Source organism: Sinocyclocheilus grahami, unplaced genomic scaffold (assembly GCF_001515645.1).
Source record: "Sinocyclocheilus grahami isolate Dianchi unplaced genomic scaffold, SAMN03320097.WGS_v1.1 scaffold78.1, whole genome shotgun sequence".
Lineage (NCBI taxonomy): Eukaryota > Metazoa > Chordata > Actinopteri > Cypriniformes > Cyprinidae > Sinocyclocheilus > Sinocyclocheilus grahami.
In genome coordinates, this window is record NW_015505257.1 from 1,092,168 (window position 1) to 1,108,755 (window position 16,588).

General features: G+C 39.8%; 1 protein-coding gene across 2 annotated transcripts in view; it reads right to left on the reverse strand.

Annotated features, from left to right (window-relative positions):
* Positions 1 to 6,421: 6,421 nt before the first annotated feature.
* Positions 6,422 to 16,588, reverse strand: part of LOC107586145 (poly [ADP-ribose] polymerase 14-like) — a 53,582-nt gene continuing 43,415 nt past the window's right edge. The window contains exons 2-17 of one of the 2 annotated variants that reach the window (XM_016273395.1): positions 14,402 to 14,520; positions 14,074 to 14,104; positions 13,609 to 13,812; positions 13,078 to 13,311; positions 10,477 to 12,902; positions 10,064 to 10,300; positions 9,621 to 9,830; positions 9,420 to 9,528; positions 9,189 to 9,338; positions 9,010 to 9,072; positions 8,733 to 8,912; positions 8,422 to 8,628; positions 7,723 to 8,325; positions 7,426 to 7,574; positions 7,129 to 7,303; positions 6,422 to 7,039 (exon numbers count right to left, since the gene is read on the reverse strand). In XM_016273395.1, the coding sequence (XP_016128881.1) occupies positions 6,759 to 7,039; positions 7,129 to 7,303; positions 7,426 to 7,574; positions 7,723 to 8,325; positions 8,422 to 8,628; positions 8,733 to 8,912; positions 9,010 to 9,072; positions 9,189 to 9,338; positions 9,420 to 9,528; positions 9,621 to 9,830; positions 10,064 to 10,300; positions 10,477 to 12,902; positions 13,078 to 13,311; positions 13,609 to 13,812; positions 14,074 to 14,104; positions 14,402 to 14,520 (5,378 nt within the window). In that variant the 3' untranslated portion in view covers positions 6,422 to 6,758. The remainder of the gene's footprint in view (positions 7,040 to 7,128; positions 7,304 to 7,425; positions 7,575 to 7,722; positions 8,326 to 8,421; positions 8,629 to 8,732; positions 8,913 to 9,009; positions 9,073 to 9,188; positions 9,339 to 9,419; positions 9,529 to 9,620; positions 9,831 to 10,063; positions 10,301 to 10,476; positions 12,903 to 13,077; positions 13,312 to 13,608; positions 13,813 to 14,073; positions 14,105 to 14,401; positions 14,521 to 16,588) is intronic. The other variant, XM_016273396.1, reaches the window with a different exon arrangement.

The window sequence follows — 16,588 nt, forward strand, 5'->3', positions numbered from 1 at the left end:
TCCTAAATACAAACATAGGACTTTTGAATTGGAAAAGACTATGATACATATTAGCTAGTACCATGCATGCCAGCAAAGCTCCGATTGTTTATCTGATCAGTCGTATTAGGGCCAGTTCCATGGAAGAGATGCTTTTCGGTGTTTTTGTGCTTGTTTTTAACTTCCAGTTCCTCCTTTTTAATCATGTAGTTTTTCCAAAGTGTGCTGTTCTGGACTCTTTCAATCTGTGTAGAAGACAAGAATAAACATTCAGCCTAAGCAATCATTACATCATGGTACAAAATTACAAACTTTCAACTTTACACACATCAGTTATATAAGTTTGGGTCAAATATAAATGTAATAGTCTTACTTTAATGATATTGCTGGACAGTCCAATTTTTTTTGACTATCCAGGACTATCCAACTCTTTTTAATAATTAAAAAAAATCTTAAAAAAAAAAAGATTTTTAGTAAGGCTTACTCTTGATTTGCACAGTTGTTTGGTGGTTGAAGGCCTCTTCCAAGTCACAATTGGTGAAAACATCAAATGATTTTAAGTTGCGACCACTTTGATATTTCCACTCAGCTATATTGCTGGTCTTTATTGCCTCCCTTTTTCTGTTTTCAATCCTTTCCACTTTGCGGATAATGTCCCGAATATGACTCTCTACAGTGTAAACAAATCCTGTCAGGCCCTTCAATGTGTTGACAGAGTATTTTCCTTTCTTCTCAAATATGGCACTTACTTTGAGCTCCTTTTCCATTTTGCTCAGTATTTTTAATTCCTCTTTGGTGAAATGAGCAATGGCTGGATCACATATTGTGTTATTTATTTGCTCCTTGTTAATCAACCTGTCGATCATGGCACTGGCCTTACTCAAATACTCTGGTGTCTCACTGCATAGTTGAAAGACAGCTGGCTTGATTTATTTAAACAAAATGTTTTTACCTTTTATCCAGTTACATGTTTGTTAGAAAAAAAAGTTTTTCCTTTGTTATGTCCCCTGATGAAACCTCCAGGGTCAGATGACCTATTTCTAAAGTGTACACCTTAAAACAACAGGAACTGGAGACTCTATTCTTTGACTCTAAATACAGTGGTGTGAAATAGTGTTGGCCCCCTTCCTGATTTCTTATTTTTTTGCATGTTTGTCAAACTTTAATGTTTCAGATCATCAAACTAATTTAAATATTAGTAAAAGATAACACAAGTGAACACAACATGCAGTTTTTAAATGAAGGTTTTTATTATTAAGGGAAAACAAAATCCCAAACTACATGGCCCTGTGTGAAGAAGTGTTTGCCCCCTAAACCTGATAACTGGTTGGGCCACCCTTAGCAGCAACAACTGCAATCAAGCATTTGCGATAACTTGCGATGAGTCCGTTATGAGTCCGGAATTTTGGTCCACTCATCTATGCAGAATTGTTGTAATTCAGCCACATTGGAGGGTTTTCGAGGATTAACCGCCGTTTTAAAGTCATGCCACAGCATCTCAATAGGATTCAGGTCAGGACTTTGACCAGGCCACTCCAAAGTCTTCATTTTGTTTTTCTCCAGCCATTCAGAGGTGGACTTGCTGGTGTGTTTTAGTTCATTGTCCTGCTGCAGAACCCAAGTTCGCTTCAGCTTGAGGTCACGAACAGATGGCCGGACATTCTCCTTCAGGATTTTTTGGTAAACAGCAGAATTCATGGTTCCATTTATCACAGCAAGTCTTCCAGGTCCTGAAGCAGCAAAACAGCCCCAGACCATCACACTACCACCACCATATTTTACTGTTGGTATGATGTTCTTTTTCTGAAATGCAGTGTTACTTTTACGCCAGACATAATGGGACACACACCTTCCAAAAAGTTCAACTTTTGTCTCATCAGTCCACAGAGTATTTTCCCAAAAGTCTTGGGCATCATCAAGATGTTTTCTGGCAAAACTGAGACGAGCCTTTATGTTCTTTTTGCTCAGCAGCGGTTTTCGTCTTGGAACTCTGCCATGCAGACCATTTTTGCCCAGTCTCTTTCTTATGGTGGAGTCATGAACACTGACCTTAACTGAGGCAAGTGAGGCCTGCAGTTCTTTGGATGTTGTTGTGGGGTCTTTCGTGACCTCTTGGATGAAAGCAACAAAGAAGAGACATCTCAGTTTTTTTCTTGCCAAATATTGCCAAAACATCTGGTTTTATAGTTTTAATAATTTGTATTTTTGTGTTGTCATCGTCTGTACCTTGAGAAAAATCATCCTTCTTCTCTTTCAGCATGTCATCTTCATGGAGCACTACCACAAATCCATTTTCCCTCGCAAACACTGAGATAATAATTTCACCTTTCTCCATGAAATACTTCTTTGCTCCTGCCTTTTTAATGATCCGTGTGTCCGTTTAGAGAGGATCTGCCAAGGTCTGAAAGAAAGTCACAGCTGGCTGTACAAATGTATGCACTCCAGACAGTTTGATCCTGGGTCTCTTTGGATCAAAACTCACTTGTCTTTCACCTCATTAGACTTAATAAAAAGTCTTGTGATTTTCTGTATTTTATGAATTCAGCCACTGCATGTAATTTGACATGAACAGTTTCTTCAACTGTAGTCTGTGATTTATTGCTTTTTTTCCTTCTGTTTAAAATTGTACAAAATATTTAGTCAAAACAAGATCACTGCTAGAAATTTAAGTTGTTTAACTGTAACCATGGGCACAACAGTGCACCTCAAGCTATCAGATTCATCTGCACAGAATAGCTGAGCCAAACTAATGTAATTACCAAAACAATGTTCCCCTGCAAGTAATTTGTAGATTTTATGTTTCATCCGCCAGAGGACAAAAAGTTACATAGTGTAGCTTTAAAAGATTTGTCCAAAAACAATTAATTAATGAACCTAATAACTCTAGTTCATGTTCACTAGCACTGAGTAAGCAAAGCTGGGATGTGTTTCCCAAACAATGACATAACTCACTGCTTATCTTCCAAAGAACAGTGCAGCACTGGTGAAATTAACTAGCTTATCATAGTAACATGGTCTCATCTTCGTCATTTGAACTATGTTAATTCCACAATATTCCACCAGACGTTAATGATGTCATGTGCATGTGGTGGAATAATTCTTCTAATTAATTCAATAGTTCATTTAAAACAAACCATCAGAAAGCTGTTCATTTTTTAAATTGTGAATTTAATTTTTTTCTCCACAACTTAATTTTTCTGAAATGCTGCTGCAATGAACATGGCATCTGAGGACTACTTCACTATTTTGAGGACTACTTCATCATTTTGCTTTATATGATGTTTGAATCATCATGTGTCCCTCTTACATCATACTCTGGGGTTCCCTAACATGTGATGAGCCATTGTGATGTGATGAGCCATTACATTATGACCACCCCAGCCTAGATCAATGAGCGTGCCTGGCAACCCAATGTTTCACAGACCATTATACAAACCACCCAAGGACCTGCTTTCGGTCAGTAAGTGTTCAGTGTCAGAATGGGAAAAGCTGCCAATTCATCAGAGTTTGATAAAAGACAAATTGTGATGCCACACTGCTTCAGGACTTCGATCTTGGAAATGACGTGCCTTGTGCGTTGTTCACGTGCTGCTATAGTGAGTATGTATCAAAAATGGTGCACGGATGGCCAAATGACGAACCATCGCCCAGCCATGTGCCGTCTTCAGCTCACTGATGCCGGAGGGGAGCGGAGAATGTCGCACGTTGTTCACAGTGACCGCAGGGCCACAGAAAGACAAATCACTAGCAGCTACAACAGTGGTGACTATAGGGCAATGTGTCACAGCACACAGTTCATCGCAGTCTTCTGAATATGGGCCTGCATAGCCGACGACCCAGCCGGGTTCCCATGCTAACTGCACGCCATCGCCAACAACGCGTGAAATGGGCCCAAGATCATTGCGATTGGACTGTGGATGATTGGAAGTGGTCTGGTCTGATGAATCAAGATTCCTGGTGCATCACGTCAACCGTTGAGCGCGGATACACTGATTACCAACAGAGGCTATGGCACCTGGATGCACTGTTGGGTGGACACGGGCCAGTGGTGGTGGTGTGTTATGCTGTGAGCGATGTTTTCTTGGGACACTTTAGGCCCCATTATCCCAATAGCACACTCCCTGACAGCTGTCAAGTGTCTGAACATCGTTGTGGACCAAGTGCACCCATTCATGGCAATCGTGTTCCTTGCTTTTCTTTGTTTTTTGTTTTTTCTTTGTAGGAGCTAAGTGCTTCCTGAAGCAGGCTGATTCCCTTATCGAATGGGAACTCGCACTGCGTCCCCTAGAGGACACTTTGGGGAACTCCATCAGCATGACCGGTGTCTGAAGTGCATGTGGAAACACGACAATGAACTTGAAATTGGCCTACCTTACTGGTGCGACCACGAGTATAAAAGGGCACCTGTAGAACACGCCATTAGCTTTTTGTCTTCAGGAGCCATTTGTTTGTGTATGCTTGTGAGAAGGACGATATATACTTTAAAAAAAACCTAGGAAAGCATGAGTGAACGGAGATTTAAAAGATATGTCTCACCATGTGAAAGATTCCTCACACCCAGCGATTCCCATGAGCTGTGTGTGATGTGTCTGGGGGTACAGCATACACAACTCTCGAGGGAGCCGGCTGTGCTCACCATGATTCTTTCACGGTGAAGCAGCTGCGCTCCCGCTTGGCTCTGTTTGCAGAGGACGGAAGCCAAGTGTCTGCGCCCCGCGGTGCTGGACCCACTGCTGCTGAGCCAGAGTGCCGTCTGCACTCGTGGGGCTCGCAGTTAGATCTGGCTGACGAGCTTGGGGTCAGGTCTTTCCCTTTCTCAATCCTTGGTCGCCAGTTCTGTTGCTCTTGAGCTGGATCTGGAAACCAGGTCTCCAGTTTCTTCCGAGCCGGCAGAGAGCATGTTACTTGGCCGGTCTAGCTCCGAGGAGGTAGACGTGACAGGAGACGAGGCAAACGCTATATCTCTACCAGCCTCCTCCTCGTCACCGACGTATGAGGAACTTCTGGACGTCATGACCCGCGCCACCGCCAGGCTGAGCCTGGACTGGTTGGCAGAAACGCAGGAATGCGCTCCCAGCAGTCGTTTGGATGAGCGCTTCCTAGCTGGTCATAAACGCTCCACCCCTCAGAGCCTTCCATTCCTCCCTGAGCTTCACAGCGAGCTGTTGAGGTCGTGGAGGAATCCTTTTTCTGCCTGCGTCTTCACCCCCAGCAAATCCAACTATGCTAATGTGAAGGGGCTGGGAGACAGTGGGTACACGAAGATGCCTCAGATGGAGGAAACCCTTACGGGTTACCTTGCACCTCCCCGGGCATCTTCAAGGAAGGCTCCTATCCTGCACTCGAAGCTGTGCCAATTTACATCTAGGCTCGTGGGCAAGGTATACGCGGCGTCTGGGCAGGCCGGCGGTACCCTGCATACCATTTCTGTATTGCAGGCATACCAGGCGGACCTGCTAAAGGACACTGATGCGGCGGCGGGGCGTGGCTCCTGATGAAATCAAGGAGCTCCGCCGCTCATCCGATCTGGCCCTCCGTGCGACCAAGCAAGCGGCTCGTGCCATCGGCCGCTAGCTTGTGGCTCTGATTGTCATGGAGAGGCATTTGGGGCTTAACCTGTCAGAGCTATGGAGAAGGACAGGGCCTTTCTCCTTGATGCCCTGGTTTCGCCTACTGGACTTTTCGGAACTGCTGTTGAGACAGTAGTCCGTAGTTTCAGAGAGGCGTAGGTTAAGTCAGTGGCGTTTGAGCGCTACATCCCTCGCCGTAGGCAGCGTCCTTCCGTTCACCCTCCTGAACCTGCTGCTGGGCCTAGCTGGCGGCAGGGTCAGAAGGCGAGTGTGGCTGCGAGGGCCCCGCCTCCGAAGAGCCAGGATGCCGGGCAGCGGCCTCACCCGAAGCAGAGACAGGACCTCAGGGAAGTCATCGAAGCTAAGAAGGGAAAGTCGAGACCCTGAGGTCCCATGTCTTATTTATTTTATCTCCGAGGCTTATGATTGGAATTTCTGTTAGCCTTTTGTTTCAATCTGATTCCCTTGCAGTTCCTTTACGAACCTCGGTTTGGAACCTTTGATTAATTTTATGCACTTCACGTTGTCATTTACAACTTTGAATATATATTTTTCTTTCTTTTCTAACTACAATTTTTGGCATGTAATTGAGATCTTCTGATTTCAGCTTGTAGTTTTTACCCAGCTTTGGTGGTACAATACTGTGGTTTCCCCATTGTACCACACTTAGAGCTCTGGGACGTGTTAGGGAAGGTGGGCTATCCAGCGAATCGCGTCCCACTTCCTCAGCTATTATCCTCACTATGTTAAGAATTGTTTTATGGGTTTAAGAAGATGGGCAGTATCGCAGCTCGCATTCCCACTTCTTAATCAATACAATTACAATTTTTATTTTAATTAATTTTATGAACAATTTTAAATGATTAAAACTAAGTTTATTTATTAAATATTCTTCACATAAACAGAATACCTCAAAAAATTATCTAGCAGTTAACGGCAACATCATACAAAAATGTAAACAGTTGCATAAAATTAGATTTATTTGAAATGATCAAAGTAGGTTTCAGAGAATGTTCTCTTCGCTAAATGGTATTTCAGTCTAAACATCTATCCATCTATGCCAAAGTAAAGATTATTGTAACTAATGTTATTAAATGTAACAATGTAATTCTTGCTAGAAAATATTTGATAGATTATATGCCAGTGTGTTCAACTTAATCAAAACAGCAACAAAAACACTAGCTGACAGAAATTGAGATTTCATAATCATTACTGGAAGGTGATTAGGTATTCTGGATAAGCCTGTACATCATTGAAGATCACAAACATGGTTGGGTTGCTCATGTTGTCAGCCACACTGTTATAGAGATCAGCACTATTAGACCTCTTTGCAGGGGGAACAGGAAGGCCTCTTTTTCCTTGAGTGAACTCGCCAACAAGCACCCTGGCAAGATACAAGCGTTTATGTCCGTTGACATCAGCTGCAGAGTAGCCTTGGGCTGAGTAATTGGGGTCCACGGCAAAATATGTTCCATTCCCATACATTGCTCCTAAAAACAGAACAAGAGCAATAGACTATTAATTTAAAAGACAAATGGATACAAGTGCAAAGAATGTTTATACTGAATTTGACTGATACCATGCACGCCAGCGAAGCTGCGATTGAAGCCGTGATTGTTGATCTGATCTGTCTTATCAGGGCCAGTGCCATGGAAGAGATGCTTTTCATTGTTTTTGTGCTTGTTTTTGTCCTCCAGTTCCTCTTTTTTGATCGTATAATTTCTCCAAAGTGCACTGTTCTGGACTCTTTCAATCTAAAGACAAATAAATATTAACAAAACAGTCTTACACCACTGTAATAAATTTAGACACCAGAACGTTTTAAAATCATTATAATTATAATAAACATTACTCCTCCCTCTCAGTATTGTCTTACTGTAATGATGCTGTTACTGGATAGTCCGGTGCTTGTGAACTCCTTCTCCACTTCTGCATATTCAGTTGAGCCTGCTCTGAGTTTTACAAGAACAACTGACTGTCCTTTCATGTCCGTCCAGTGTGAAGGCAAAGGGCTTTGAGCTGCATCTGTGAACAAAAACATGATCACAAAATAATCTTTTATCAAATTATTTATCAAAATAAATGGCCTTATAATCAATGTCTTCTACAGACAGTCCTCTTTTTCCAGCTAATGACTAACTTTTCTGTTTTCTTATTACTAAAATGATCTCACCTTCCAGATCTACTCTGTTCAGTTCAATCCTCAGTTTCCCTCTTATGGCCACTTTGCGATCTAAATGAGCCTCATATTCATCATTATTAATCTTGATTCTCACTGAAGGCTGTTTGCTCTGAAAGGCCTGTTCCAAGTCATAATTGGTCAACATATCAAAGGTTTTGAGGCTGCGTCCATTCTCCTGATATTGCCACCTAACCACACTGCTAATGAAAAAAGCCTCACGCCTTCGATTTTCATTCCTTTCCACCTTTCTGATCATGTCCCGAATACGACTGTCTGCAGTATGAACATCTCTTGTCAGGCCCTCCAGTGTGATTACAGAGTCTTCGCCTTTCTTCTCAAGCCGGACACTGACTGTGAGCTCTCTCTGCATGGCATTGAGCGTTTCTACATCCTCCCTGGTGAAATGAGCAATGGCTGGATCACAGATTGGGATGGTCACATGCTCCCGTAATATCATGCTGTTGATCATGTCCTTGGCTTCACTCATGTCCTCTGGTGTCTCTCCACACAGCTGAAACACAGCTGGCTCAATTTCTTCACCCATCACAAACTCTTCATTTGCAGGAGAGTCTGAACTTCCTGACCAGAAGAAGTCTACAGGTTTATAAGAAAGAAAAGAGGGATCAATTATTGTTTATTAAACATATTTAGATAAATAGATAGAAAGGACATAAATATTTATTTACTGACCTTTAATTTTGGTAAGCAGACCTTTATCCTCCTCTACTTTCTCACCAGATCTTCTGACCATACTTTGGTGAAAGTCTGCCACCATGTTTGTCTGGAATATAAGAAACTTCACAAGCCTTACATGTGCCGGTTTCTTTTTCTTTACAAAATCGACCACTGAATCAACCATTGCATCTGCAACATCAGCTGGATTTGCACCTCCCTGACCTAAAGAGTTAGAGACATATTTACCCAAAAAAGTAAAGAAATAAATTCAACAATTTACTGCAACCACTGTATGCAGAAAAGTAAGATTGCACAAAACGTCTTACCAGTGCCAAGAGCTGGGAAGGCAACAGAAGTAATCTGGCGTGACTCACATAACTTCAGAACAGACAAAACAACACTCTTAATGTCAGATGGACTATTGCGTCCAATAACATGGATGATGTTTCCACATGGAAGCCGCCCGGCTGAGGTCACAATCTCTGTTGGTTGTATATTTGATGCCACTATTGGAAAAACATGTTTATCAATATCATCTTAAGTTTAATAGATCTCTATTTCAGTACAAATGAGAAGAATTAGCTCATTTGAAGGTATACAAACCAATCTGTGAACATTCTTGTTCCACTTGTACTCCAGCAGCATCTAAAATGGCCTTGGATACTCCTGGATTACAAATAAAAATAGCAGTTACATTGTAATTCTCTTTGAATGTGAAATTAATTTTAAATGAAACCAAAATAAGTAACCGTGTGTGTGTGTGTGTGTGAAGTTGTATTAACCTGCTTTCAGAGAAAATGTCTGATTTGAGGAGTTGACGATGGCATCAGTTTTTTCTTTAGTTATGTCTCCTGATGAAACCTCCAGAATCACTTGACCCAGCTGCATAGTGTGCACCCCGAGAGAGGGAGAGGAGACTTTGCCAATGACCTCTAAATATAAGAAAATAATATGTTCATAATGAAGTTCAAAAGAAAAATAAGTGTGATGGACATCAGATAAGAAAGTGTTACCAGAGGTCTGAGCTGATTTGGCAAAAAGATTAATTTTAGGCATGACATGTCGATGTGCTCCTTTTGTGACGGGACCCTGAATCCCATGTCTAAAAACGCTGGTAAAGCACTAATAGATAAAGCACATAAATATACAAGATAACATTAACATGAGCAACTATGGTAGATTATTTAAATTCAATATAAATTAATTTTACTCACCTCTAGACTCTCCTTGTCAGAAGGGTGAACAATCACAGTTACCTCTTGAAGGTTTGTGAAATTAAATTTCTGGACTTCTGTTAGCATGATTCTGGTCACCAGATCTTTAGGAAAGCCAAGATTCCCCGTCCCGATAGCTGGGAAGGAGATTGAAGCCATTCCCTGTGTTTCTGCTGTTCTCAGGCAATCTCTAATCACCCGAATGAGTACCTTTTAAGTTTTAAATAAATGTATCGATTATAATCTTTAAATTGCCATCTAAATAAGAAGAGGTTACATATGAGGCACATTTGCATTATCCATTTCTAAATGTACAATTAGCCAGCAAATACTGTACATAGAAATGTGTGTCTGTAATATTAAATTTAAATTCAACATAAGAATTGTTATTTACTGGACAACAAGGATATGTTTGATTGAGGTCAATTACATGTATGTCTCACCATTTCTGCTGAGTCTTGTCCACCATTCCAAAATGGGCAAACTACATGAAAGACTTTGGAACATTTCAGTTTACAACCATCTGTGATGACCATATCACCATACGTCACACTGTTTGAGCGAGCAGCTCTGGTGATTTCTGACTGGAGTTGATAACCAGCAGTCTGAAGGAGTGCTTTGGAGACGGCACCTTTACTGAGGTCCAAGTCCTCTGATATAGTGTTTACAATGACATCAGCCTGCAGGAGAAACAAATGATACACTTGTAAAGGGAGAGGATTATTTTTTTCAAGTATAATATCTTAAGGAGTTTTGCTTTTCAGGTAGATATTTAAAAACATAACAACAACAACAAAACACAATTAAAACTCTATTTATGTTTCCATGAGGAACAATTCATCTTAGATTCACTTACATGTGCATCCTGGATGTTCCCTTTACTCAGAATGATTTTTAATCCACCTTGTGTAGTTTTGGTCTCAAGAACACTTAACCCTTCAGATTTATCTAATCTGTCACCATAGCTTGAGGTTTCTCTTCTCCAGTGTGCTTCGTCTTCAAAAACTCTATTACCACGGCGTTTGGCAACTTCAAACTCTTGGTTTTTTTGGCCATAGTTTCCTTGACTATTTTCACGATAGCCTTGTCCATAGTCACTATGCCCATGGGGTTTGGGTTGATGAGGGAAAGTCATTTTGGGGTTATAAGCCGCAAACTCCTTTCTGACAGCCTTAGTCATGGCATTCACAGTGTTACCATTATTGTCAACCAAGTGAATTTCAGTTAATGTGCTATTTGAGCCTCTGTGGCTATGATATTCGATGTACTCACACACCTCCTTGGCAACTGATTCAGTGCAAAGATCAAGAGGACAACCAAATATCCCTGAGCTAATAACTGGGATTGCAATGGAGGAGCAGTTTCTGCTTGACGCCTGATTCAGACTTTCCCTCACAGCACGTCTCAGGCGTTGAACAGTGGTACGTCTGTCTGAATCACTGAAGCGAGGTCCAACAGCGTGCACTACATATTTACAGGGAAGACGACCAGCAGCAGTGATGATTGTATCTCCAGGCTTCAGAGGTCCATTTGCTTTTGTGTGTAAGTCACAGTTTTGCTGCAGACTTGGTCCAGCAGCTTGGAGAAGTGCTAAAGCTAAACCACCGATGTGCTTCAGATCTTCATTAGCAGCATTGACCACAGCATCAACATGGAGCTTGCAAATGTCTGCCTTCCTGACAGTAACTGTTACTCCACCTGGCATTCGAACCTCACAAGAGACCTGGCCAATATCTCCAAAACTACCTACAGCAAATTGATCTTCCTCCTCTTCCAGCATGTCATCTTCCTGAAGAACCACAACAAATCTTTTTTCCTTTAACAGCACTGAGAACATCATTTTACCCTGCTCCATGAAGTACTTCTTTGCCCCTGCCTTCTTAATGATCAGTGTGTCTGTGTAGAGACCATCTGCCAAACTATTAAAAAAGGTCAAAGCTGGATGGACAAATGTACGCTCTCCAGACAGTTTGATCCTGGGTCTCTTTGGATCAAAACTCACTTTCACCTCATCAGACTTAATAAATTGCTGCCAGTCTTGTGATTTTCTGTCTTTTATGAATTCAACTGCGGCATGTGATTTGACACGAACAGTTTCTTCAATTCTAGTGTGTTTCTCAATGAATCGTCCTAAGTCCTGACTGACCTCCATCACTGGTTCTCTGAATCCAGTCACCATTACTTTGTCTCTCTGTTTAGATAAATGTATAATCACAGATGTCTTTTTGGAAGTACTGAACAATTCTTGCAATTGTTTTTTGAGATCATGCCACTCTGACAATTGAAGGACACCCTGATCTTCTACAGTGAGGTCTTTGGTTGTGAGAACTGTATTCACCCTCTTCTCTGCCTCAGCAAGTGCTCTTTCTGTGCTTCCAATCACAACAACATCTCCATTTTCGATTGTGTAGACAGCAGTTATTCCATGAGAAATGAAGAGATCTGTGGACATTTCATCACAATCCACTGATCTCAGGAACTCCAGGATTGAATGGTCAATCTGTAAGGGCTTCTGTTTCATATTTATTTTCTTCTCAAGGGCCCAATTCTTGAACATAAGAATTTCTGTATGAAGACCTGATAAATCTAATCTGTTCATTTTTTTGTTGTAGTGAATGTGCAGGTGTGGAGAAACAGCTGTAGCACTTTTCAGGTCATCTCGTTCAAGCAGAGTGTACACAGCAGGAGAAATCTCCAAATATTCAGTCACACTCCTATTTTCTCTCTCTATTTGATTTGTTGCTCTCTCTAAAATTTTCTCCATGATGGGTTTCAGTCCAGTTATCTCATGGGTCATTCCCGCCAGTGTCAGCACACCTTCAGAGGCATCCAAATCTGTAAAAACCTGATCTTTCACTACTTCCTTAACACTGCTCTCCACTTTAGTCCACAAGGCGTGGGACAACGGCCACTCAGATGTTGTGTAGTTTGAGATGATTTTCTTGAAGGCATCAATTGCATTCTTTTTCCAGCCATCAATGTGTCTTCTGGTAACTCCTTTCTGTGTCATTAATGCTGGATCAGGACTGAGCAAAGCTTCAGGTTTGTCCATGTTTATTTGGCAGAAGTGTGAGCTCATCTGGTCTTTTATAGAGGAAATCTGCCCTTTCTTGAGGATGAACTCCCTAATGGCAGGATGTACACTGACTGTAACTGGTTCAGGCAGCTTCAAATGTGGTCTTTTGCCACCATATAAGATCGTATCAAGTGATTTGAAGTAGGGATATATCTTTACTGGAACTTCACTGATATTATTCTCTTGCTTCAAAACTCTCTCTTTGGCTGAAAAGATTGAAACATGTAGGCATAGTGAAATCAATGCATTGATGTTGACAATGTTGACAATGTTGACGATGTTGATGATGTTGACAATGTTGTTTACTTAGCTGAAGAAGTTTTACTTAGTCTAGTCTTAACTGTAACAGCAAATATTATCAGCAACTGCTCATGTATTTACCTTCTTCCTCCTTAAAGATAATAATGGCTGCTTGTTCTGATGGAATTGTGATAACTTCCACTACTGGACCGCCCCATTTCTCAAAATACAGTTCCAGCAGCATCTTGTTGTTGTTGGCCTCAGCTGAAAGATTCTCCACTCGCACACTTGTGCTTCTCTCCAGTGCATGGGCCCTCAGATTATTCTTCTTGAACTTGTCATGTGTCCTGCTGTCCTCAAGAAACTTTTCTGCAGCTGTTAGATTAAAATTTTTTTTTTAAAAATTTAAATTATTTAAAATAAATTTTACTGAAAGTGCCAGACACATTTAATCAAGTCATAATAACAACATACAACTATCTATGCAAGCAAAATATTGAAAGTATCATGTCATAAAACAAATAATAATTTATACTTTTCCCAGTCCAAAAAGACCATCACGTAAACCCCAAGTGTTATGTTATCAAGATTAAACTAAATTAATTAAAAATAAATAAAAAATCTTGACTAAGTAAAATATGTTTAAATTATGATAAAAATGCAAGAACTTACCACTGGAATTTTTAAAGGTCACAACGGCTTTTCTTAATTCTGGTATGAATTCTATGCTAAAGTAATTTTCAGAAAGACTGCTGATGTTCTCCACCAAAAGACTTAAAACATCTAGTTTAATATCATCTGGAAGGTTCTCCAGGACCACAGCACTTGACTCTTGAGGCTTCTTTACATTCACATCAGTCTGAGAGGCACTTTGATCTTTAGGCAAAATAAAATGACACATATTTATTAAATCTCAATGCTAAATATTTTTTGTATAAAGTCAGCTAGCAGTATCAGCTACTGTTAACAAACAAATTAATATTTTGTTTCAATTAGTAACTACATACATAACTGATTTCTTTACCATAACAAAATTAATGTTAATTAGTACATCCGCAATAACATTACAATAACTTAACCAATAAAGTTGACATACACGTAAGCAGCCAGAGACCAAAGTTCAGATGATTTACTCACTTGGTTCCTGATATCCACATGCCTGCTCTGCCTGAAATCACACAAACATAAAGCATTTACAATTATGTAAATGGAGAACTAATTGGTCTCTCTACTCCAGCCTTTTCAATAATATGGAGAAACGACAAACGTCTTCTTAGCGAAACTCTAAAATGTAAATATATCTCAACCATAAAACTGAATTAATATTCTATTATGATAGACAGTTCTGTTCATATATAGTGACTTGAAGCAATCTAAAGTGTTTGAATTACAGAGCCACTCATCTGAGGTTTGATTGTAAAAGCATTGTGGTCCTAATTCTGCATTTTGTAATAAGTCTACTCACTTGTTGTCCAGTGCTGTCTGCCTGTTCCTCTATATCGCTGGGTTTGTACACTTTCAACTTGGTTTGCTGATTGTCAATGGTAATAATGTGTTCTGCCTTTGAGAGCACGCCATCTCGGACTTAAACACAAACAATTGGACTTAGCGAGATACATCACAATACTTACATAAACATTAACATAAAACAACACAGTTATATATCATGTTACATGATATTAGCGAATGTAATTATAATGTGATGATTAACAATGATGTGACATTGGCCTATAAGATCAAAAGTCTTCTAGTAGGTCCCAAAAACATGTTAGGAAATGCTTGGTCATAAATGATAGATATTGTTTTATTAATTACTTGCACAAGTCTGCACAAGTCATAACTGAAGCGATTTTAAATTATTTCTGCAATGTTTATTATAATGCTTGATGTTTATTTATGTTAATGCTGCATGACTTTGAAGTGTTTTAAAGAGTGGACTTTGAACATTCAAGTCATGTGCAGAGAGACCAGAGTTGCCAAAGAAACATGTCAATAACACAAGGGAGAAGCAGCAAAACATGTCTCTCATGGTTGTTTGTGCTACTTACAGGTAAATGTATTCTTCAAAATTACACAAATAATTCACCAAATTTGTCTCATCACATTCCCTGGCTTCTTAATGTGTTTCTTTCGAATAGTTACTTTATAGAAACACTATTGTCTTTGTAAAAATTATGTTAGCATCTTGTTTATGTTTGAGCTTTTAAACAACTTTATGTACAGAAGAGGGTTTGTATTATAGTTTTGTAAAGGTTTTCCTTGTAATTTGTCTGAAATACTATTTATTTATCCTAAAAGTATATGGATGGTGGACGGGGCCAAAAGTCTTTCAACGGAACACGTGAAATTTGGTGTCAACACACACTATTTGTCCATATTAAAAACTGCCCCTAAAACTGGCCTAGCAAGGCCCATGTATATCAGTAAAGCAATCCTGCAGTGAACTAAAGAAAGGATTATTATGTGGGTAAATCTAGAGGTATATGTGCTTTAAAAAGTATTACATGTTCGAACATGGCTAGAATGTGTGCGTTGATAGACATGTTCAAATTTGTTGTCTTAATGAGGCAAAATTATGCATCTTTACACGTACCAAAGAAACACAGCGATAGCTGATGCGTTCAAATGGCCAGAATGTGCTTGTCTACACATACAAAAGAAACACTCAAATTTGCTGCATTAACATGGATGAACAGTGCGTGTTGACCCAGTCCAATTTTACATGTTCCATTTAAAGACTTTTGGCTCCATCTGCCTACCATAAAAGTGTGGCTTCTACATAATTAGTTCGAATCGTTCGCGAAAGTCATTGATTCAATTGTTAATTTATAAATACACCCACTTGCTTAGTTACTGAATGAACAAATGACTCGATGACTCACACTTTAAGACAGTGACTTACCGCCACCTACTGGCGCTTTTAGTATTTAAAAATCACTTTTCACTTTTTTTTAATCATTACATATTAAAAAAATATATATATTTTAAACATTAACATTCTATTTATAAAGATTAAAAATCCATTGGAAAGTCAATTTAGGGTGCAAATATTGTCCTTTAATGGAAAAGGTGCAGTCTAAGTGGAAGAGAGGGGGTAGGCCTCAGGGGGTACTCCACTCTAAACAGTCTGGGAACCACTGATGTAGAACATTCTGTCCTGTGCAGATTTATTTTATATTTTCAGGTACAGCGGTTAGTTTGAAATAAAGGTTTGTTTAACAGTGGAAATTGAGTCTCACATTATTTAAACATTATTGGTGAACATTTTCGACTTTATAAAATGATTCTCTCAAGTCTTGGCGATCAGCCCCTGTTAAACAATAAAGAAAGTAAGACATCTTTTTCTTATTCATAGTTTAGTAGCCTACTATTCTTTTTGCCAGAATTGATCATTAATCAACTTATTTCCTGGATTGTGTATCACCATAGTCCATAAATGTATGTACATGCAAGAAATGGGATTCAAATCGAAAACATTTCCCCCCATTTTGTGTCCCACCCCCCACTTCTCAAACCAAAGTTACACCCTTGGGTATATTTAATGCTTTGTCCAACTTTCCCACTGGCCCGCTGGCCTAGTTATACTGTAAATTATAATACGCCGATTTGAACGTTAACATCCACAGATTATATAAGTACTAATTCCGTGAGA